General features: G+C 41.5%; 1 protein-coding gene across 2 annotated transcripts in view; it reads left to right on the plus strand.

Moving 5' to 3' along the window:
• Positions 1-3,082: 3,082 nt before the first annotated feature.
• Positions 3,083-23,577, plus strand: part of myo10l3 (myosin X, like 3) — a 75,860-nt gene continuing 55,365 nt past the window's right edge. For both annotated transcript variants that reach the window (XM_046844618.1, XM_046844617.1), the window contains exons 1-7: positions 3,083-3,323; positions 12,280-12,390; positions 19,618-19,805; positions 21,224-21,358; positions 21,516-21,654; positions 21,920-22,004; positions 22,600-22,706. In XM_046844618.1, the coding sequence (XP_046700574.1) occupies positions 3,285-3,323; positions 12,280-12,390; positions 19,618-19,805; positions 21,224-21,358; positions 21,516-21,654; positions 21,920-22,004; positions 22,600-22,706 (804 nt within the window). In that variant the 5' untranslated portion in view covers positions 3,083-3,284. The remainder of the gene's footprint in view (positions 3,324-12,279; positions 12,391-19,617; positions 19,806-21,223; positions 21,359-21,515; positions 21,655-21,919; positions 22,005-22,599; positions 22,707-23,577) is intronic.

Genomic DNA, 23,577 nt, shown 5'->3' on the forward strand with positions numbered 1-23,577 from the left:
ACTTGGGCGTGTGTGATGGAGCATTGTCCTGCATGAAAATCATGTTTTTCTTGAAGGATGCAGACTTCTTCCTGTACCACTGCTTGAAGAAGGTGTCTTCCAGAAACTGGCAGTAGGACTGGGAGTTCAGCTTGACTCCATCCTCAACCCGAAAAGGCCCCACAAGCTCATCTTTGATGATACCAGCCCAAACCAGTACTCCACCTCCACCTTGCTGGCGTCTGAGTCGGACTGGAGCTCTCTGCCCTTTACCAATCCAGCCACGGGCCCATCCATCTGGCCCATCAAGACTCACTCTCATTTCATCAGTCCATAAAACCTTAGAAAATCAGTCTTGAGATATTTCTTGGCCCAGTCTTGACGTTTCAGCTTGTGTGTCTTGTTCAGTGGTGGTCGACTTTCTGCCTTTCTTACCTTGGCCATGTCTCTGAGTATTGCACACCTTGTGCTTTTGGGCACTCAGTGATGTTGCAGCTCTGAAATATGGCCAAACTGGTGGCAAGTGGCATCTTGGCAGCTGCACGCTTGACTTTTCTCAGTTCACGGGCAGTTATTTTGCGCCTTGGTTTTTCCACACGCTTCTTGCGACCCTGTCGACTATTTTGAATGAAATGCTTGATTGTTCGATGATCACGCTTCAGAAGCTTGGCTATTTTAAGACTGCTGCATCCTCTGCAATATATCTCACTATTTTTGACTTTTCTGAGCCTGTCAAGTCCTTCTTTTGACCCATTTTGCCAAAGGAAAGGAAGTTGCCTAATAATTATGCACACCTGATATAGGGTGTTGATGTCATTAGACCACACCCTTCTCATTACAGAGATGCACATCACCTAATATGCTTAATTGGTAGTAGGCTTTCCAGCCTATACAGCTTGGAGTAAGACAACATGCATAACGAGGATGATGTGGTCAAAATACTCATTTGCCTAATAATTCTGCACTCCCTGTATAAAACTAAAAAAAGTTACTGTGGGAGAGCGTATGAATACGGGAGCCACTTTTATTTGTTTTTTTTTGTGTCGGTCTGCTTAGTTCAATTCAATTCAATTCATTTTTATTTGTATAGCGCTTTTAACAATGAACATTGTCTCAAAGCAGCTTTACACAGATAATGTGGTGATTAAACGTAAATATGTTCTTTGTAAGTATGTTTGTCCCTGATGAGCAACTGTGGCAAGGAAAAACTCCCGAGATGGCATAAGGAAGAAACCTTGAGAGGAACCAGACTCAGAGGAACCCATCCTCATCTGGGTTGCACCAAATGTCCATTTGAAGCAGATATACAATGTTGCGGGTTACAGTGATGACGATCAGAAGCAAACTGCACTCAGTGCAGCAGACCGCCGACACCAACTACAGTCCAATCCGTCCTCAAAGCACCCGTTCTACTCCGAATTACATGGAACCACCCAAGGTGTTGATGAGATACCGTCCCAAGCTGCACAAGTGTGAAGATCCACGAAGGGAGAGGGCCAGGAACAGTGGTCACTGGAACCTCAGGAGCATGTTTAACTCGACCGAGAGAGAGAGAGAGAGAGAGAGAGAGAGAGAGGGTGACGGGAAGAGAAGGATATGGATTATTAAGTGTAACTATTGGTGTATGAAAGTTAATGTCACTGTGCAGTTTGGACTCCGGCAAGACTCGCTATGGCAGCATAACTAAAAGGGAGAACCAGAAGGTAACACAGACATGAGGGATCTCTGGGATGAGGCGACCCACCACACCACCGTCAACAAACCTGAGTGAGCGTGTGAATGTGAGGGGCGACAGCATACAAATATACCAGTTCACCAAACACTCTATATCCATGTTCCTCCAGATCTGTGCCTTTACCTAAGAAAAACCTAATGATAAAAGGCTTGACTAAATAAATACGTTTTCAACCTCGAGACTGAGACTGTGTCCGAGTCCCGAACACTGGTTGGAAGGCTGTTCCATAACTGTGGGGCTTTATAAGAGAAAGATCTGCCCCCTGCTGTAGTCTTCATTATTTGAGGAACCAACAGATAGCCAGCACCTTTTGATCTAAGTAGGCGTGGAGGATCATACTGGTACAAAAGTTCACTCAGATACTGCGGTGCGAGAGCGTTAAGTGCTTTATACGTCAGTAGTAGTATTTTATAATCAATGCGAGATTTGATTGGGAGCCAGTGTAGACTGATTAAAACAATACCACCACTCCTCTCTCCACCCTGTCATACGCTTTCTCTAAATCCACAAACACACAATGCACCTTCTGACCTTCTCTATACTTCTCCATCAACATTCTCAAAGCAAATAAGGCATATGTGGTGCTCTTCCTCAGCATGAAACCATACTGCTGCTCACAGATGGTCACCTCTTCTCTCAGCCTGGCTTCCACTACTCTTTCCCATAACTTCATGGTGTGACTGATCAACTTCTCACCTTCCAAAATCCTTTAAACCAATCTGGTTAAAAACTCCACTGCATCTCTCCTAAACATCTCCATGCTTCTACCCATATGTCATCTGATCCTACCGACTGTTCATTCTTCACTCATAATAATAATTACAATACAAAATAATATAATATAATATAATATAATATAATTTTAATATAATATAATATAATATAATTTTAATATAATATAATATAATATAATTTTAATATAATATAATATAATTTTAATATAATAAAATAAAATATAATTATAATATAATAAAATAAAATAAAATATAATATAATATAATTATAATAAAATATAATATAATATAATTATAATATAATAAAATATAATATAATTATAATATAATCGAATAGAACGATCACGTGCTTAGTTTCTTTGTTTCCCCTTTGTGTCTGTATCATGAATAATTCAGTAAAAATGAATCATAAGCCATGTTTTGGGGGATTTATAGGTTAAAGTAATATTTTTGTTGTGTATTTGTTCTGTTGTGTAATTTAGAGAAATGTTTCATTAGTAAAAAGTCTTTAATAAAGACACACTGCTCTGTACTCGGTGCACGCGCACTGAAAAGCCCTGGAGGAGCGGGTTATTATTGTTCTCATTGGGCGTGGTCTGAGAGTGATTGATGTGCGGTTAAGCCCCGCCCCCATCCAGGGAGTCGCAGCACAAAGCGGCAGCAGCATCAGGGAGCGTCGAGGAGCTTCATCATCATCATCATCACCACCACCACATCATCCTTCTTCTCAGCTCCGCTTCTCAAATCCGAATAAAACACAACCATCTGTACGGAACCACAGCGCGCGCCGCAGCCCCACATTCACGCGCTCGACTCCTTATTCGGTTTAAATGTGAATGGAAAAAAGCCTGAACATGGATCCCTTCTTTGTTGAGGTGAGGAGCAACTTTATACTTCTTCACTTCTTCACTTCTTTCCTTCTACACATTCACTGAAACCGAACTTCAACACACAGCTGCTGCGCGTGCGGCTCTTACTTAACGGTTTATCATGTGAATTAAAATAAACACTGATGGAAAGAGTAACACACACACACACACACACACACACACCCCCAGGACGAGCCGGCTTTCAGTGCTCCTCATTGGGTCCGGGTCAGTTTCAGCAGTATTCTGATCGTTCCATTAAATTTTAGTACAACACTCAGGGGTTCACACACACACACACACACACACACACACACACACACACACACACACACACACTCTTTGGAAATGTAATCCTGCTGTAGATGATTACTTTAGTTACTAAAACATGCAGTGTCTAATAATCTCTATTGCCTGAGGAGTGTGATATCATGTTCAGTCATACTGTGTGTAAATCTGTCTCTCTCTCTCTCTCTCTCTCTCTCTCTCTCTCTCTCTCTGTCTCTCTGTCTCTTTCTCTCTCTTTGTGTCTCTCTCTCTCTGTCTCTCTCTCTGTCTCTCTCTCTTTGTCTCTCTCTCTCTCTCTCTCTCTCTCTCTCTCTCTCTCTCTCTCTCTCTCTCTCTCCTCTGTCTCTTTTTCTCTGTCACACACACACAGTTTTGTGTTAGTGTGTTAGTCACAATGAGTCACAAGGACATCCTGTGTGTTGTTCACCTGAGAGTGTGTGTGTGTGTGTGTGTGTGTGTGGGAGAGAGAGAGGAGTAACAATTCCCTCAGTAAATTTCTGCATTGTGAACAGCACTAGAGTCCATATAAGGGATGTGGGCGTGTCATTAAGGCTACAGATTTAAACAATCTTGTATCTGAGTGGGCGTGGCTTGAGGGTGTTTATAATTTATTGTGATGAGTGATTGACAAAATATTTACTTCTCTCTGTAAGAGGTGTCCTGATTGGCTGGTAGAAAAAGAGATTTTTACAACATTGCATGGCCACGCCCAGATAATTGAGTCATGTGACGTTTGTGTTGTGTGTTACTCTCATGTTCACATGAGATTTAACAGCTTTTTTCTTGAACTTTAACACATTTTACTTAACAGAGAAACTCTAAACCAGGTGTTTCTCAGGATTAAGGTTTAGTTTAGTTTTCTGGAGCACTCATATGTTTCTACATGATGTGAAGTACTGTTGCAGCTGAACAATTTGGAAAGGGTTATGAGGAACTCCAAACAATCTGAAATTCACCACTACAGTGAGAACAAAATAATGGAGAACCTTTATGACAGTTAATCTTTCCAAGAGTAAACGTTCTTTCACATTCAGTCCACAGTCGATTTAACTGTCAGGGATGTAAAGAAAAACCCCAAGAGCTACATCTTGTGTTCTGCAGGCCTCAGTAAACGTTATGCTCATGATAGTAGGTTTAGAAAATGAAAATGTATGACTGTCATGGAAGTAAACACATCTGAACAAACCACAAAATCTAAAGGATCCTTTAGTCTGAGGAGATCAAGATGGAGATGTCTGGTCATCATGCACAGTGCCATGTTGGGTGTGTGATGATCTGGGTTTGGAATAATCCTGTGATAAAAGATCATGGTCTTGAAATGTCCAATTCAAAGTCCAGACTTTGTACCAAGTCCTGATTCATATATTTCATTATAATAGTCATATTATTATATCTAGTGCAGTTCTCGTTTGTTTATTCTTTCATTTTTTTATTGCTGCAGGTCTACAAACTCATGTTGTTGTATCACTACTATGACAATAAAGTCTTTGAATCTAAGTCTGAGTCTAAGTTAACCCGACTGAGATGCAGCAGGTATAAGCAGATCCCTCAAACATCACTGTCCTGGAGTAAAGTTATAAAGAAGAATGGTCCAGAATCTGCTCGTTCATCAGGGACAAACTAACACTTATAAAGAACATCTTATTAACTCTTTATCACCACATTATCTGTGTAAAACTGCTTTGAGACAATGTTCATTATTAAAGCTCAATACAAATAAACATGAATTGAACTGAACTTCCAGAGTGATGTGAGAGAACTTCAATCTCCTAAAGATCATTTTAATTTCAGGGTATTTTTGCTAAAAGAGGACTTTATTTTTGGAAAACTGCATGTGGAGTTGGTTTTATTCAGCACTGGTGAGAGTTTAGGGTTTTAGGGTTCTGGTTGATTTGAAACTGGAACGTGGACACAGAAAAGTCTGACCTTCACCTTCATCCGATCCTGAGTCTAATCTCACTTCATTACAGAGTTCTGCTCTTTAGAGAAGTTTCATCCAGCTTTTTTATGTCAGATTTCCTCCTCCACTCTTATTATTCTCTCTGCAGTGGGAGACGCGCCTGGGTGTCTTAGACCATTTCCTGCTTCCACACTTCCTGTTTCCTGCTCTTTAGCACCTGCAGGAAAGGGAGTATGTTGTAGACTGTAAAGTTCAGACCTATTAACAGATTAATGAACCACCAGGCAAACAGGACACACCATAAGGCTAGCATGCTAACGAATTTTAGCAGAATAAAGGCTACACTCTAGAACACTAAAGCGTCTCACACTCACGCCTGATGTAAAAGTGCGAAACAGACGTCACGTTCTTCCTGTTAGGACATGACACACCTGTACATGCCTGCAGTTATGTGACCCCTGACCTGTGTTTTATAGCATCTGCATTTGTGTTCAACACATACTAAACTACAAATAAACAGCTCTGATTGGTCACAGCAGGCAGCATTTCCTGTGACATCACTACCTGTGACATCATCTCCCACCATCTTTTTTTATCCGAAGCCAAAAGTGTTTTTATTGTTTTATTACAGTGAGATTCTGTTCTGATCGTATGACTCCGATCATGTGAATACCCAGAATCGTGTGTGTGTGTGTGTGTGTGTGTGTGTGTGTGTGTGTGTGTGTGTGTGTGTGTAGTTGGGGTTTTATTTGATCTGGTCATGTTGGGATTTAAGGGCAGGGTTAAAGGTTACAGGATATGTAGATGGAATTCCAGGGTCTTGTGTTGCATCCCAAAATAATTTCCAGAATTCCCAGCATTCCAGCCTGTGAGACTGTGAAGTGTGTTTGGGTTTAAGAAGCTACACACACACAGATGACAAATGTACAGTATATCTTTACACTACACTGCTGTTGGGATCTGGATTGTGATTGGTTGTTGGGTGATGATTAATTCAGCAGTTTCCAGTGTGAAATCAAATGATTTTATTTACACAATTGTGCATGAGAGGGATTAACATTACTACACACAAATACACACACTATTACACAAAACTACATAATACTAAACATTATTACACACTACTACACACAAAAAAATCTTTATTAAAAATGTGCTTTTGATTTTTTTTTTAGTTATTTATGTATTTTATTTTATAAGTGCAACATCCTGGGCAAAAAAACTTTCTGGTTCTGACTAACAGTAGTTTTTTATTGTTTTTCTTAAAGCAGATTTACAGAGATAAAGAGGTTAAAAAGTTGGAATGTAGAAGTTTAGTGTCTAATGGTTGTTTCTATTGAGGAACCAGACTCAAAGGGGAACCTTATCCTCAACCTCAGCACTGACTATACTTCATTACAGTTCCATCAGTGTTGAGGTTATAAAGTGTTCAGTGTTGACGCTTACTTGCAGAACTGTTCATGTAAACTGTGGTCCTGAGCTCATTGTAGCAGACTGTTGATATTAATTCCAGTCCAAATCCTTCCTTAAAGGTCTTGAGTTGTTTAGTAATTCATGGATCTTTAGGCTGTTGATATGGAACCATTTAGACTTTTGGAGAGTTTCCAACTGAAGAGAACTGCATGCAGAAGTAGGACGTCGGTTTGGCAGAGGAAAGTGTAATTAGGGTCTCCGGCAGGATTTTTTATAGCAACATAACTAAAATATATAGAGATCCAGAAGGTTACATAGACATGAGGGATCTCTGATCCAAATCTACCTGGAACTAAGTCATTACACAGGAAATGAAATGTAAGTATAAACGGATAAAAATTCAGATATTATTTTAGTGATGATCTGGTTGGTGAGTTGCTGTGGTGTAAGAGGAAAAAAACTTGGGGGTCGAAAAATCATCAACTTCAGGGTGAATGACAGTACAGTCTGCTTGGCTTGACTTGATGTGTGTGTGTGTGTGTGTGTGTGTGTGTGTGTGTTAATAGTTAATGAGGATTGATATGGCTGGGCCGGGCATCAGGTTTCCCCTCACACCAGTCTCTCAGCTCAGACAAACTGCTCTCTCATCGCTCCATTCAACAACACAATTATGATTAGCACAGAATGTGTGTGTGTGTGTGTGTGTGTGTGTGTGTGACAATAAAACAACAGGAAATGACCACGTGCCACATTTCTATTTTCTTTGTGTGTAACCGGTTCTGCATTCCCAGTCTGTTAGTGTGTGTGTGTGTGTGTGTGTGTGTGTGTGTGTGTGTGTGTGTGTGTGTGATAGAAACATTAAGTGTATTTCTTTTAGAATGGCAGGAAACTGTGTGTGTGTGTGTGTGTGTGTGTGTGTGTGTGTGTGTGTGTGTGTGTATATGTGTGTGTGTGTGTGTGTGTGTGTGTGTGTGTGTGTGTGTGTGTGTGTGTGTGTGTGTGTAGAAGTGTGTGTATGTGTGTGTGTGAGTGCAGATCTTCTGCAGAATTTAGTGTGCTTGAACCCTCAGTTGGGTTTGAAGTCTATATTACTCAGTTTAGTTTTAAATAAGTGGTGTGTTCTTGTTATTCTCTCCATTCATTTTGTCTCTACAATCCTGAGAAGTTGTAATGAAGCTTTGGGGTTTTGGGGTCAGTGCTAACATCAGTGTGGTTCTACTAATTCTAATTTTTTGGACCTGTGTTCCTCATGGTTCTTTGTAGTTGCGGTCAGGTTACAGTCTGAAACACTGAGACAAAAAACAGAAGAGAAAAGAATTTTAAACATTTCTGTAAACAAACCGATTAAAACAGGAAGTGAGGTCATCATTCCTATCCTGTTTACAGAACAAAATAATTCTAAATCTGTGTTAGAATTAAGTCTCCACTGGTTTGTTCATCAGGGACAAACTTACACTTATAAAGAACATCTTATTGACAATGTTCATTGTTAAAAACGCAATAGAAATAAATATGAATTGAATTGTTAAATAAATCATTTGAAAACGAATCAACTGATGTGTTGTTAAATGAAGACTAGTTCTGTGTAGACCTCATGATGAAGTTCTCTCCTCCCAAGAGCATCAGAACGTCTGAGCATCAGAGCAGGAACCGAACCTTAGTGCCCTGCTTTAGTTATTTTCTGTGCTAGTAAAAGTAAGTTCGAGAGAACACTGCAGTGGAACAGAACACTTCCAGGTTCTCCAGAAGAGGTTGATATGGCAGTGTAAATAAAGACAGAGATAAAGACTCAACTCTGACCTCACACTGATCAGAAACACGAGAACCTTCAGGGAGAACATCCTGGATTTATACTGTATATGTTTTTAACTTTTATTTTCATATTTCTTTGCATTACCCATGGTTCCCTTTGCAGCTGATAGAAGTGCAGTGGGTTTTAGACTCCATGTCCTCTAAAGAGAATGATGCAGCAGAGCTTCAGTCCTGCAGCAGTCTGGGTTATAACCCAGCTGCACTGCATTCTGGGATTTTGAGTCCAGCATTTTAAGTGTTGAGGAAAATGAAGTTCTGGGTGAAAAGATTTTATTTGTAGGCGGAGTCATGTAGACTTTAGATATTTTGTTCTGTAGGTGTTGCTGGGGCACAGAGTACTATTTAATTAGCACTTTCCAAGTTTGTAGAATTCTAGGGTTATATTTATATTAAGTTTGTAATCTGGTGTATCAGTGTAGATTTATTCGTTACTAGAGACTCAAAGCACTTTTGTATGTCGCTCTGGATAAGGGCATCTGCTAAATGCCCCAAATGTAAATGTAGTATGGAAACGGATCTGCTGTGGCGACCTCTAATGGGAGCAGCCGGAAAAGAAGAAGAAGGAGGTGTTGCAAGGGCAGAGCTAGAATTATTTATGGGGCAAAGAATTATAAGGTGTGGCAACACTGAACCAAGTATCCTTTATCCTTGTATTGGTTTTGTGGATTCAATGAATTATATATATACAGTATATACTGGTCTAAAAATATTAAAGACTGATTGACGTTACCTGGACCTGATGTCTGGATTGGAAAGACATAAATTAAATGAGATGGTAAAGAATATTTAATATTGTTATTTTTTAGTTCTACACAAACCTGTAGTAAATAAAATTTCTATACAGATTATATATAGATACAAATCCTCAGTGTATCAACTGCTGGTTTACTGTAAGTAAAAATCACACAACAAATACACAGAAACCACATTTAAATCAGTATATCGACAGACACCGCCAAATGTGTCACATGATGTTACTTTTAAAAGTTCAGATGATCATGAAGACACAAGCTACTGAACAACATACTTTGGAAAATAGTTTGGAGTGAAGCTGTTAGTCATTAATACACATGAAGATCTCATCAAAAGCAACAATAATAGTATAAAATGTACTTACATGTAGATTTATACAAATGATTCAGTTCGTTAAAAGAGTTGTTTGTTTGTGATCAGTGATCAGACTGGTTGTATTCAATGTGTTTGATTCACTAAAATGAATCAGTTCATAAGAGTCATTTACGATTTAACAGAAAAACAAGATTTCTTGCTGTTTTTTAAGGGTTTTTAAACCGTTTTTTTTTTTATATAAATCAGTTGAGGGAACGTATTACATTTATATTTTATATTTTGAGATATTAGTACTGGGGTGGCAGATAGTGTAGAATTGCCTTTTCTTATTGTGGCAGTTGCCACCCCATGCCACCTCAGTAGATCAGATCTCCCCCTGAGGTGTTAGAGTGATTGGGTGGTACTGTGTTCTTCCCTGGGGCTGCTGGACTGTTCTGTGTAAATCAGAAGTGAAGGGTCATTTACAGGGTCATGGACACTAAAACCCCTGCTGTAGGAGGGAGATTCCTTCCTGAAAAAGGCAGCACCTGTTTTACATGATTCCTCACATTACTGAGAGCGATGTGTGGATTAACATCATCCTGATATGATGAGAATTGTTTTGGATGTTTGAGGGTTTAGTAGAAGACATATTTAGTGTTTATTTATATAAAAGTTGTTCAGTAAAGCTGAAGATAAAACTCATTTTCTCGTCTCTTTTATTAGTGTTTTTGGAATGTGTAGAATTTAGCAGCTGAACAGCAGGAGCTCAGGTTCTGACTCAACACTATAACCAGCAGTGACCTCTGAACTCTGCGTGTGTGTGTGTGTGTGTGTGTGTGTGTGTGTGTGTGTGTGTGTGTGTGTTTGTGGCAGGGGGGGTCTCTCAGCTTTCAGAAGTGCACTGGTGTTCATCTTTGAGGAAGACAGACTCACTTCCTGTTTGATGATGTCAGGGGTAGTGAGTAGGGAATAGGGGTAGTGAATAGGGAGTATTCAACAGGGTGTAGTAAGAAGACTAAATTCAATTCAGTTTTATTTGTGTTTTTAACAGTCACCATTTTACCAAAGCAGCTTTTCACAGATAAAGTGGTTATAAAGTTGGAATGGAGAAATTTGGTGTCTATAAGTTTGTTTTCTAAAATATGTCCATACTGCATGTGCAGTGGTGACTGTATGTATGTATGTATTGTATGAGGAAAAAGCTTTAAGAGCTCATGCAAACTGTGGTCCCAAGTGCACACATTTAACAGACTGTTGATATTATTTACAGTCCAAATCCATCCTTGAAGTTCTTTAATTCAGACAGAACTTCATGGATCTTTAGGCTGATGATGTGGAACCATCTCCAGCTACACAGAGTGTCTCCAACTAAAAAGAACTGGGACTCATCAGGCAGATCTGAAGAGGAGAAAGAGACAGAAACACTGATAACTGGTACCTCAGGAACAGGTTTAACTTCACAGATGAACAGAAGGGGTAATGAATAGGAGACAGTAAGTATGGGCAGTAAGTAGGGGATAGGGTCAGCAGGGGGTAGTGAGCAGATAAAGGGGTAGATAAAAGGTGGTAGTAAGTGGTGAAAGATTTTGAATAGATATACTAGATAATACTTTTCACTGAGAACTAAGAGGATGAATTTGTCATCAGTTTTTATGCTGTAGCTTCTTCGAATCACATGCAATTATATAATGCTGGACACATGATTAATGCACCCCTATGGAGGATCTTTATATCAATCAACAGAGACACCAAAACGAGGACAATGCATTGTGTGTGTGTGTGTGTGTGTGTGTGTGTGTGTGTGTGTGTGTGTGTGTGTGTGTGTGTGTGTGTGTGTGTGTGTGTGTGTGTGTGTGTGTGTGTGTGTTTTATTAGACGATTTCCCGCATGCTCATATATTAATCAATACTGCTTCCTGTTTAGTGTATGATGTCTCACATACAGTGCATTCAGATCCTTCACTTTTTCCAATGTTGTTATACTGCAATCTGATACTACAATCATTCAGATTTATGTTTTCTCTATGAACCTATAGTCAGTTCCCCATAATGACAAAGTAAAAACAGAATTCTAGAAATGATTTTAATAAAACACCTGAAATATCACATATTCATATAAACATCTCACAGGTAGATTCCAGTCAAAGTGTAGAAACATCTCAGCAATGATCAAGAGAAATCGAGGCACCTGAGATCATTTTCACATGTTGAGTATAAATACTTATGGCCGTTTCAGGTTTTTATTAAAAAAAGCACAGATATTTATAGAATTCTGTTTTCACGTTGTCTTTATGGGAACTGAGTATAGATTCATGAGAACAAACATTTATTTGAAAACTCTTTTTATGACTAATTCTACCAGGTGAAATATTGCCTACATATTAACAAGTTAATGGTTTAGAAAATGTTACTGTCAGTTTTTTTTTTTGTATTTTAGTATTATTTTATTTTATTATTATTATTTATTTGTATTCTCTCTATCTTTATCTGTTTTTCTCTATAGGTGATGGGTGTAAATGCTGATGGAGTTGAAGACTTGTCAACCCTCACTGAGCTCAACACACAAGCCATAATGCACAACCTCTACCTCCGTTACCATAAAGACCTCATCTATGTAAGACACACACACACACACACACACACACACACACACACACACACACACACACACAAAAATTCACTTTTGTATTGTAATATCCATGGCTAGGGTTGAAAGGTAATAAGACCATATGTCTGTGTTATTCATTAAATATGGAAATAAGTGCTGAAGTAGGAAACGTAAACAGAATGCAGGAAGGCAGATTTACATTCAAAGACTTACTTATGAGAGAATTGAAGACTGACATTGAAAATTAGGGCTAAGACTGCATCTGTATAAACTCATTACTCATAAAACAAAAAACTGCCAGACTGGAACCTGAGACTTGGTCTAGTAGTAAAGTCAAGAATGAAACATGATCTGGGTGAAATTGAGACTGAAATTTAATCTGGAAGAGGAAGTCCCCTTAATTAATAAAAACCAAATTACTAGTTCTTGATCTGGGGGTAAAATCTAGACTAGGACAGTGTTTAAGGATTATATCAAAAATGTAACTTGATCAGATAATGTTTTCTTTTTAGGAATTGATCTGGGGTGAAGAGGAGTCTGGGACCTTATATAGGTTCAAACTTTAGGTTGGGATTTAATCTTGGCATGATATCTAGACTGACACTGTTTTTGGGGTGAAGTTGTGAGTGGGACCTGGTTTGTGGTTGAATTTGAGACTGAGACTTGATCTGGAGATGATTGGGGTTTTATCTGGGTTAAATACTAGATTGGGTTTTGATCCGGGGGGAGCTCTTTATTAATATTTGATCTGGGAATTAATTTCAGATTGGAGCCTGATTCTATGGCAAATTTCATACTGGGACCTTATCTGGGGTGAAATTTGGCTTTGGAGTGTATTTGGGGCTGAATTTGCAGTTTCTGTGAACTCTTTACTATGACCTGATCTGGGACTGAGAAAGCTCAGGTAGTCTGAATCAGGAAAAACACCTCCAAAACCATCACACCGAACACTGTGGGCCCTCAGGGCTGTGCACTCATCCTTTGCTGTTCACACTGCTGTAGCAATGCACAGCTCCAATCACATCTTCAGAACTGCTGATGACATGGCTGTGGTGGTCAGCATACAGAAATGATATATAGAGAGTAACAGACTGTTGTAAAGCCAACAACCTGTCTCTGAATGTGGATAAAGCAAAGAGATGATTGTCAAGAATGTCTCTAGGTTACATATCTAACCCTGGTTCCCCAAGGGAATGAGACACTGTGTCAACGACACTTTGGGAATGCCTCTGCATGGCCACACTCTGAACCATGTGTGTATTCTGTCCAATGGAAGGGCGCCCGGAGACAACCAGAAAGCTATCAACATACATGCAGTGAGACGGCGCTAGCTTTGAAGAGGGAAGGAAGCACTCGCAGGGGTGCAGGGAGTGCAGCACCGAGTGCGGCACCAACACCTTATTCCCTCAGGGAACTAGGGTTACATACGTAACCTAGAGACATTACCCTTCAGGAACTCGAGCTGTGCCAACAACGCTTTGGGAACGAGAGTACAACACCACCAGATTGACAAATCCCAGCCTAGTGTGAATTCCTGCTTGTGCGCAGGAAGACCCTTCTTATATTGAACGTAGCAGAAGAACAGCTGGTCTGACTTCCTCCACAGGGCCATCCTGGTCAGGGGCGCAAAAGGGAGGAGGATAGAATGCCTGGAGCATGACTGGTTGTGGGGAAACAGTTAGCACCTTGGGAACATACCCCAGCCTGGGGTAGAGAAAGGCACTAGCCACTCTAGGTCGCACCTGAGGCCTCAGCCACCGGGTAACACAGAGGAAATGTGTCACTAGCGTGTTTTTCCACAGCGTCTGCTCAGCAGGCGGAGCATGATATGCAGCAGTAGAAGACATGTAAACATGTAGTGTGGAAGGAAACATATATATTTAGTCAAGTATTTTTATCAGTAGATTTTTCTTAGGTAAAGGAGCAGATCTGAAGGGATCATAGATATAGAGTGTTCAGTGAACTGGGATATTTGTATGCTGTTGTCCCCTCACACGTTCACTCAGGTTTGTTGATGGTGGTCTGGTGGGTCGTCTCTTATCCCAGAGATCCCTCATGTCTGTGTTACCTTCTGATTCTCCATTTTAGTTCTGCTGCCATAGCAAATCTTGCCGGAGTCCCCAACTGCACTGTGTCCTTAACTTTCATACAACAATAAGGACACATAATAATCCATATCCTATTCTTCCTGTCACCATCTTCTCTCTCTCTCTCTCTCTCTCTCTCTCTCTCTCTCTCTCTCTCTCTCTCTCTCTCTCTCTCTCTCTCTCTCTCTTTATCTCTCTTTTGGTCGAGTTAAACATGCTTCTGAGGTTCAAATGACTACTGTTCCAGCACCTCTTACCTCCTCGGATCTTCCCACTTCATCCCGGTCTGCCTCTGGATAGTGTTCTCTTTGATTGGAGGCCACTCTGTGCAGCTGGGGATGGTTTATTATCAACGCCTAGGGAGGTTCCATGAAATTCCGGAGTAAGAATGGGAGCTTTGAGAATGGATTTGGACTGTAGTTAATGTCAACAGTCTGCTACACTGACTCAGGACTGCAGTTTGCTCTGATCACTGTACCCCGCAACATCGTTTATCTGTAATAAATGACGTGCAACCCAGATGAGGATGGGTTCCTTCTTGAGTCTGGTTCCTTTCTTATGCCATCTTTTCCTTGCCACAGTTGCCACCAGCTTGTTCATCAGGGACAAACTTACATTTATAAGAACAGCTTATTCATTTTTATCACCACAGTATCTGTGTAGAGCTACTTTGAGACAATGTTCATTGTTAAAAGTGCAATACAAATAAAAATGAATTGAAATAAATTTAATTGAAGGAGACAACCCTTTGGCTGTTCCTGAAGGAATTCCAGCACTGGGCCAACCCGGCAGTTAACTGGTTGTAACTGATGGTTCTCACACCATATAGTAAACAGGTGCCATTTTGCAGTATATGAACTCCTCATGGAGCGAGCTCTGGACCGGAGAATACAACCTCAGCTGGGAGACCAGAGGCTAAAAGCTGTGCCCCCTCAGGGACCACAGCCTCCACAACTCCGAGTAGGGGTGAAATAGGGTGCCCCCTGCCTGAGAGAGGAGATCCCACCTGTCCCAATCCTATTCCAATCTCACATGGAGAGTGTTCAAGAAGGGCTACCAGGCCCGCAAACCATGGACGGCCTGTCCAGTATAAGGTTACCAGAAGGAGATGGACTCTATCCCGGCAAACCCTCTCCAGAACTCCCGAAGCATGGCGGGGAAGCATACAGGTGCAGCCTCGGCCATGCCTGCACCATGGCGTCCAGTCTAAAAGGAGCTGGGTGAGTAAGGGAAAACTAGAGGGGACAGTGTGAGGGTCTCTCGAGTCACAAACAGGTCCACTTGTGCTATGTAAAACTTCTTCCACTTCTAGGTAAAGCCTCCATTCCCTGGGCCTCGACCCTTGCCTCGAAAGGGTGTCTGCTCTCTGGTTTAGGTACCCCGGGATGTATACTGCCCTAAGTGAGACAGCTTCCTTAGGGCCCACGGGATGATTTGTCATGCCAGCTTGTAAAGGAGATAAGAGCACAGACCCCCCCTGATGGCTGATGTAAGAGACCACAGATGTGTTGTCTGTACAGACCAGCATATGATATGAGAGGAAATGCTTCAATGCTAGAAGCATGGCCAGCATCTCCAGGCAGTTGATATGCCACAAGAGATGGGGCCCTTTCCAGAGACCTAGGGCAGAGTGGCCAGTCATGATCTCCCCCAGCTTTTGAGGGAGGCATCCATTGTAGTGTTATGATGAGAAGGAGCTCCCCACATGGGGCCCTATGACAGGATCCCAGGTTTCTTCCACATGTCCAAGGCTTGTAAATCTTGCTGCATTATCGGGAAAACCCTCTGATACTAAGCCTCCACTGCAGGGGTCTCATGTGCAGGAGGCCAAATGGAACCACTTTGGACGCAACTGCAATCAGAGTCAGCAGTCTTTGAAACTGCTTTACAGTGAAAGACTGTCCTTCTCTTACTCTCTGGATGGCCATGAGGATCGACTTGATCTGAGCAGGAGACAAATATGCCCACATTGTGGTTGAATCCCACAGTATGCCTAGATAGGTTGTCCTCTGTATTGAAGAAAGCACACTTTTCTTGGTGCAGATCTAAAATGGGACGCAGCCCCCACCCTTTTTGAGAACTGTGAAGTACAGGCTGTACAACCCAGACCCTCTTGTCTAGTCAAGTCTTGTTCTATGACTAGAGCTTGCTCGGGACCCACCAGAGTGGAAAACACCCCGTTGAACTGAGGTGGCAGAGACCCGAAATGAATTTTGTAGCCTCTTTCTACAGTGCACAGATCCCATTGAGAGACATTTGGCAGGAGTTTCCAGGCTGCCAAATAATCTGCTAAGGGAATCAGAGCCACCTCTAGAGCACCTAGAGTGGTGCAGTGGGCCCCTCAAATCCGCTGTCCAGGTAGAAGCTAAGGGAGGCAGTCGCTGGAGATCGCTGTGCCCTGAAATGCCAAGTGTGGCAGGGTTAATGAGATGATCTCCTGAGGGCAATGAGGAGAGTCGGGCACTGTGTACTGAGGTATAACCTGCCACCCACCCCCAGCGGGACCCCTCAGAGGTCCTGATTGGTCAGGACTTTTTTGTTGACTTGGAGCACCGCCTAGAGTACCTGGCAGGGGGAGTGCGAGTGGAGACCCTCTGTCTCTGGACTTCACAATGTGCACTCGTACTTGGTTGGGGCTTCGCCTGCTAAGCAGCCCCATGAGATCGGCGAGGGAGGAATCGCTGGAAAGCCGCCTTTTGGCCTAGAAGAAAGGCTCTGTCTCTATCACTAAGATCAGAGAGTTTCAGCCACAAGTGCATCTCACCAACCACCAGGTCTGCCATAAACATGGCAGTCTCTTTAATGGCCCAAAGAGACAGGTCTGTGACGATGTCGTTGCTTAGGAGCTGAGGAGCTGAGGAGGTTCAAAGGAGTCTCATAACCGCACTCATTCAGTCCCACTACGTTTGAGTAGACGGTAACATTGGGGCTAAAGAGGCGGACTGAATAAGGATTATTCCATGAGCTGGACACCTTGGGTGTGCAGATCAGGAAAGAAAGGCCCCAGCATGCAGGCATAGACCTAGCGCTCATCTAGTTTATTTTGAGAATGCACTTCTCAGCTTCTCAGCTGGCCAAGTGAGGTTTAGCTTCGAACCCGCTCAACACATATTCTATAACACATCCTTACAACCTTTTACAGCGGGACAATCGAGAACATCCTGAGCAGCTGCTTCAGGTGCCTGGTTTGGGAACTGCACTGCAAATCACACACACACCCTTCACACACACCCCTCAAATACCCCCTCACACACACCCATTACTCACACTCCTCGAACACACCCCTCACACACATGCCTCACACACACCAATTACTCACACCCCTCACACACTGTTGTTGTTTTGCATGAATTGCTGCTAAAACAAATTTGATTAATTTTCTTCAAATGAACAGTATTTATTATTATATATTGTTTATTTACACTAAGACAAATCTGTACTGTTCAGTGCTGCAGTGTCCCTCTGTCTAATGTCTAAGTTAAGACAACTTTATTTCCAGTTTATTTTTGTGTAGTTCTTTGTTTTATGTTAGCTAGCTAGCTAGCGTCGGGGTTGGCCAACCTCCTCACAATGTCTAGTGTTTCTTCAAAAATGTATTTCTAAGTTTGTCTGAGACCAAATTAGTTTCTCTTCCTTTGTAGTCATAAAAAAATCTAACTCAGATGTATTAATGTGTGCAGAGCTACACAAGTGTTTTACCAGTCGAATTCGGCTGTAACAATTTCTCTCTGACCAACCAATCAGAGGACGGAAAAATGCTGACGCTATTGTGGGCCAGCTAGCTGCCCTGTAAGGTGAATATGAAATCTGATTGGTTAAAGAAACAGAGCTTTTTATTAAGGAAACGATGGTAAAAGTCCAGCAGTACAGATTCTGAAGGCTCTGGGCAGATTAGATTTACATTTACATTTACATTTGCGGCATTTAGCAGACGCCCTTATCCAGAGCGACGTACAAACGTGCTTTAAATCTCTAGTAGTGAATAAATCTACACTGGTATGCAAGAATACAAACTCAATATAAATATAACTCGAATTCTACAAACTTGGAAAGTGCTAATTTAGGTATTTCAGGAAGAGGTAGGTCTTCAGTCGTCGCTTAAAGATAATCAGGGACTCTGCTGTACGGACATCTAGGGGAAGTTCATTCCACCACTTTGGTGCCAGAACAGAGAAGAGCCTTGAATTGTACTTACCTCTCATTCTGAGAGAAGGTGGTACCAGTCGAGCAGTGCTGGAGGATCTCAGACAGCGTGGTGCAGTGCGAGATGTGATGAGGTCACTGAGGTAAGATGGTGCTGGTCCATTTTTGGCCTTGTAGGCAAGCAAGATTGACATGGCAGCAGATAGAGGTTGAAATCTGATTGGACAAAAAAACTAACATCCACATACACGTACTGGAAGCAGTGCAGCCGAGAGAAATGCTACGAAATGAAGAGAATAAACTGTTGGGAATAAATTAATACAATTTCATGAAACAAATATTAGGATTTAGGTTGTAAATGTAGGTCAGTGCTTCTGATAGTGTTTAGGCCAGCAGAGAAGGATTTACTGACCCTGACTGCCCGCCACTGGGTAGTTCAACTGGGGGTGAAGCTGAAACCAGAACTGAATTTAAAAAAACTTAAGAACAGATTTGGAAGTACCAAATTACAGAGAGCTGATCTTGCTGTATACTTGGAAGTGAGACAGGCTTTTAAAATGTAGCTTAAAACAGGAGCAGGGCCTGGATTAAACCTCGAAATGGACAAAGACACAAAGTAGAGCCATAAACTGTATCATGGCCTGAAACTGGCTGAGATTTGATCTGGGAAAAGTTTCACTTTGTTGTTGATGCAGACTAAAGGTTTAAATTTCAAACATTCATCTTGTGATAAGTGAAACACAAAACTCAGAACAATAGTTCTGTCTATAAATACAATACCTAATGCTGTTCCTGTACATTTTGTGGTCAATTAAAATGAGATTGCAAAGCAACTGAGATCCACTTGGACACATTACACAGAAAATATTGATTAATAACCAAAACAAAACAGAACAGGAAAATAAATTATGTGCTGATGGGCAAGAAACGTGAGAGCAACTGTGTGTTCAGTTAGGAACAAGAACTGAACTGTGTGTGTGTGTGTGTGTGTGTGTGTTTCCAGACAAACATTGGCTCCATCCTAGCCGCAGTAAACCCATATAAGCAGATACCTGGGCTGTACGATAGTGAAGCTGTACAGCTCTACAGTAAACATGAGCTCGGTGAACTTCCTCCTCATGTCTACGCCCTCGCTAATGAGTGCTACCGATGTCTATGGAAGAGATCTGACAGCCAGTGTGTGCTCATCAGGTAGTACACCTGTCCCTACACCCTAAAGAGTGTCCCTACACCAAACAAAGTGTCCCTACACACTACCGACTGTCCCTACACCCTACAGAGTGTCCCTACACCCCACATTTACATTTACATTTGCAGCATTTAGCAGATGCCCTTTTCCAGAGCGACGTACATAAGTGCTTTGAGTCTTTAGTAATGAATAAATCTACACTGGTACATCAGATTACAAACTTAATATAAATATAACTCTTGAATTCTACAAACTTGGAAGTGCTAATTTAAATGTTTCAGGAAGAGGTAGGTCTTCAGTCGTCACTTCAAGATAGTCAGAGACTTCGCTGTACAGACATCTAGGGGATTTCATTCTACCACCTCGGTGCCAGAACAGAGAAGAGCCTTGAAGTATACTTACCTCTCATTCTGAGAGAAGGTGGTACCCGTTGAGCATTGCGGGAGTATCTCAGACAGCATGGTGCAGTGCGAGATGTGATGAGGTCTCTGGATGGCGCTGGTCCATTTTTGGCCTTGTAGGCATCATCAGTGTTTTGAATCTGATACATGCAGCTACTGGAAGCCAGTGAAGGAGCAGCAGTGGGGTGGTGTGGGAGAACTTGGGCTGATTGAACACAAGCCGTGCAGCTGCGTTTTGGATCATTTGCAGTGGACGAATAGCGTTCAGGGAAAGACCTGCCAGCAGAGAGTTGCAGTAGTCAAGTCTTGAAATGACAAGAGACTGAACAAGCACCTGGGCAGCCTGTGTGGACAGAAATGTTATATGTTATAGAGAAGAAATCGACAAGAACGAGCAAAATTAGGGACATGTGGGAAGAAAGACAGTTCATTGTCCATAGTTACCCCAAGGTTATGAGCAGTGGCTGAAGGGGAGAGCAGAGAGTCATGAAGTGTTATTTGGAGATCTTGACCTGGAGATGAATCACCTGGGACCAGCAGTTCTGTTTTGCTGGGGTTGAGTTTTAGTTGGTGAGCACTCATCCGTGAAGATATGTCTGTCAAGCATGCTAAGATCTGAGCAGAAGCTGTGGTATCTGATAGAGGGAAAGAAGAGATTAGTTGAGTGTCATCTGCATAGCAGTGATAAGAAATCCCATGTGAGGATATAACTTCATCAATGGAGTGGGTATAGAGGGAGAAAAGGATACCCTACAGAGTGTCCCTACACCCTACAGAGTATCCCTACACCCTACAGAGTGTCCCTGCACCCTACAGAATGTCCCTACACCCTACAGAGTATCTTAATACACTACAGAGTGTCCCTATACCCTACAGAGTGTCCCTATACCCTACAGAGTGTCCCTATACCCTACAAAGTGTCCCTACACCATACAGAGTGTCCCTACACCCTACAGTATGTTTGTGTGTGTGTGTGTGTGTGTGTGTGTGTGTGTGTGTGTGTGTGTGTGTGTGCACAGTGGGGAGAGTGGTGCCGGCAAGACAGAAAGTACGAAGCTTCTACTGAAATTCCTGTCTGTAATGAGTCATGGTTCTACAGGAGCAGCAGTTTGTGAGAGAACAAACAGAGTGGAACAGGCCATTATACAGAGCAGGTAACAAACACACACACACACACACAAACACACACACACACACATATAGAGAAATGCAAAAACACACACTGCTTTGACATTTACTTGCAAGCTTATTCAGTTCTACCCATTCTTTGTGTGTGTGTGTGTGTGTGTGTGTGTGTGTGTGTTCTCTCAGTCCTATAATGGAGGCATTTGGAAATGCTAAAACAGTATACAACAATAATTCAAGTCGTTTTGGGAAGTTCATCCAGTTGCATTTTTCTCAGAACGGAAACATCCAAGGAGGCTGCATCGTCCACTATCTGCTTGAGAAGGTTCTTTCTGTCTTTCATGTGATTTATTCCCGATATTCATTCTCTTCTGTGTAAAGTGTATTAGTGAATTAATCAGTAATTATTCCCTGCTTTCACTCAGTAATGTTATTGACTTTCTGTTCTAGAGTAGGAGATTTCTCTTTTTTGTGATAGAGCTGTCTGTCGGACTATTTCAAAGAAAATATGTCTTTATTACTGAATTAAATACAATATTTATTATCATGTGAATACTTATTGGAGGTGTTCTGGTGCTGTTGTTTTTTAGAACCGGGTCGTCCGGCAGAACCCAGGAGAGAGAAACTATCATATCTTTTACTCACTGTTGTCTGGAGCTAATAAAGAACAAGGAGGTAAGAATAAAGACCAATTCGTTTCTGTTGTACACTGAAGATGTTTATTATCAAAAGATAAGTGTAGCATAAAACTCTGAACATTAGTTCTGTCTATAAATTCAATACCAAATGTTTCTGCACTTAAGTTTATAAGATGATTCTGAGGCAAAACATCATTTCACCTGTCCAGTCTTTAACCTTCCACTTTTCCCCGCTGACGAAGCTGTATGTTGTGATGGAAGGGTGTTCTGGATCGTTAACTTTTTGTATGGTTAGAGTTGGAAAACATCTTGTAACTAAAGATGTTAATTGGCAGCAGGTCATTAAGATGATTATAAATAGTGTATCTTCAGAAGACAGAGTTTTTCAGAAGTAAAGAATGGAAGAGTTTCATCAATCTGTGAAATATTTTATCACACTGTGGAACAAATTTACAATAATGTTTCTCAGCATCAAATTGCAAAACAGTTGAATAGCTCATCATTTACAATGCTGGCATCTTGTGGACTACTGCTAATTTCCAAAGTACAAGTTCAACCAGTATTTATTGTAAATGTGTGTGTGTGTGTGTGTGTGTGTGTGTGTGTGTGTGTGTGTGTGTGTGTCACTGTAGATGTGTATCTCCTGCTGGATTCTCCTGAGGATTATCACTACCTCAGACAGTCAGGCTGTGTTCAGGACAGAAGTCTGGATGATAAACAGCTCTTCTTCAGTGTAATGGTGAGCAACAACTTTCCTCCACATTCTAACTGATGATTTTAAACAGAGAGACGAGGAAATGCTTTTGCAAAACTGAAACTAGAATAGATTTTATTTGTCACATATACATTATAGCACAGTGAAATGTTTTCTTCACATATCCCAGCTTGCTCAGAAGCCGGGGTCAGGCCTGATATGGTGCCTTGAAGCACAGAGGGTTAAGGGCCTTGCTCAAGAGCCCAAGAGTGGCAGCTTCCGATCAGTAAACCAGACCCCTTATCCACTGAGCACCCACTCAGGGTTTGGATTAGAATTTAGATTAGGGTTAGGGTTTGGATTAGGGTTTGGTTTAGAGTTTGGATTAGCGTTAGGGTTTGGATTAGAATTTAGATTCGGGTTACGGTTTGGATTAGAATTTAGATTAGGGTTAGGGTTTGGATTAGGGTTAGGGTTTGGATTAGAATTTAGATTAGGGTTAGAGTTTGGATTAGGGTTAGGTTTTGGATTAGGGTTTGGATTAGAGTTTGAATTAGGGTTAGGTTTTGGATTAGGGTTAGGGTTTGGATTATAGTTTGGATTAGGATTAGGTTTTGGATTAGGGTTAGGGTTATTGTTTGGATTTGGGTTAGGCTTTGGACTAGTTGTAAAACTAAGTTGATTTTTTCTTACACTCTCACAACAGAGGTGTTTTTAGTTTGTTGTGTAAAAGTGAGTAAAATACAGGAGGTGGAGCTGGAGGTAGCAGAGCTGAAGATGTTGAGATGTTCGTTGGGAGTGACGACGATGGACAGGATTAGAAATAAGTTTATTAGAGGGACAGCGCATGTAGGACGTTTTGGAGACAAGGTGAGGGAGGTGAGATTGAGATGGTTTGGACATGTGCAGAGGAGGG

The sequence above is a fragment of the Silurus meridionalis genome, unplaced genomic scaffold (assembly GCF_014805685.1).
Source record: "Silurus meridionalis isolate SWU-2019-XX unplaced genomic scaffold, ASM1480568v1 Scaffold81, whole genome shotgun sequence".
Classification (NCBI taxonomy): domain Eukaryota; kingdom Metazoa; phylum Chordata; class Actinopteri; order Siluriformes; family Siluridae; genus Silurus; species Silurus meridionalis.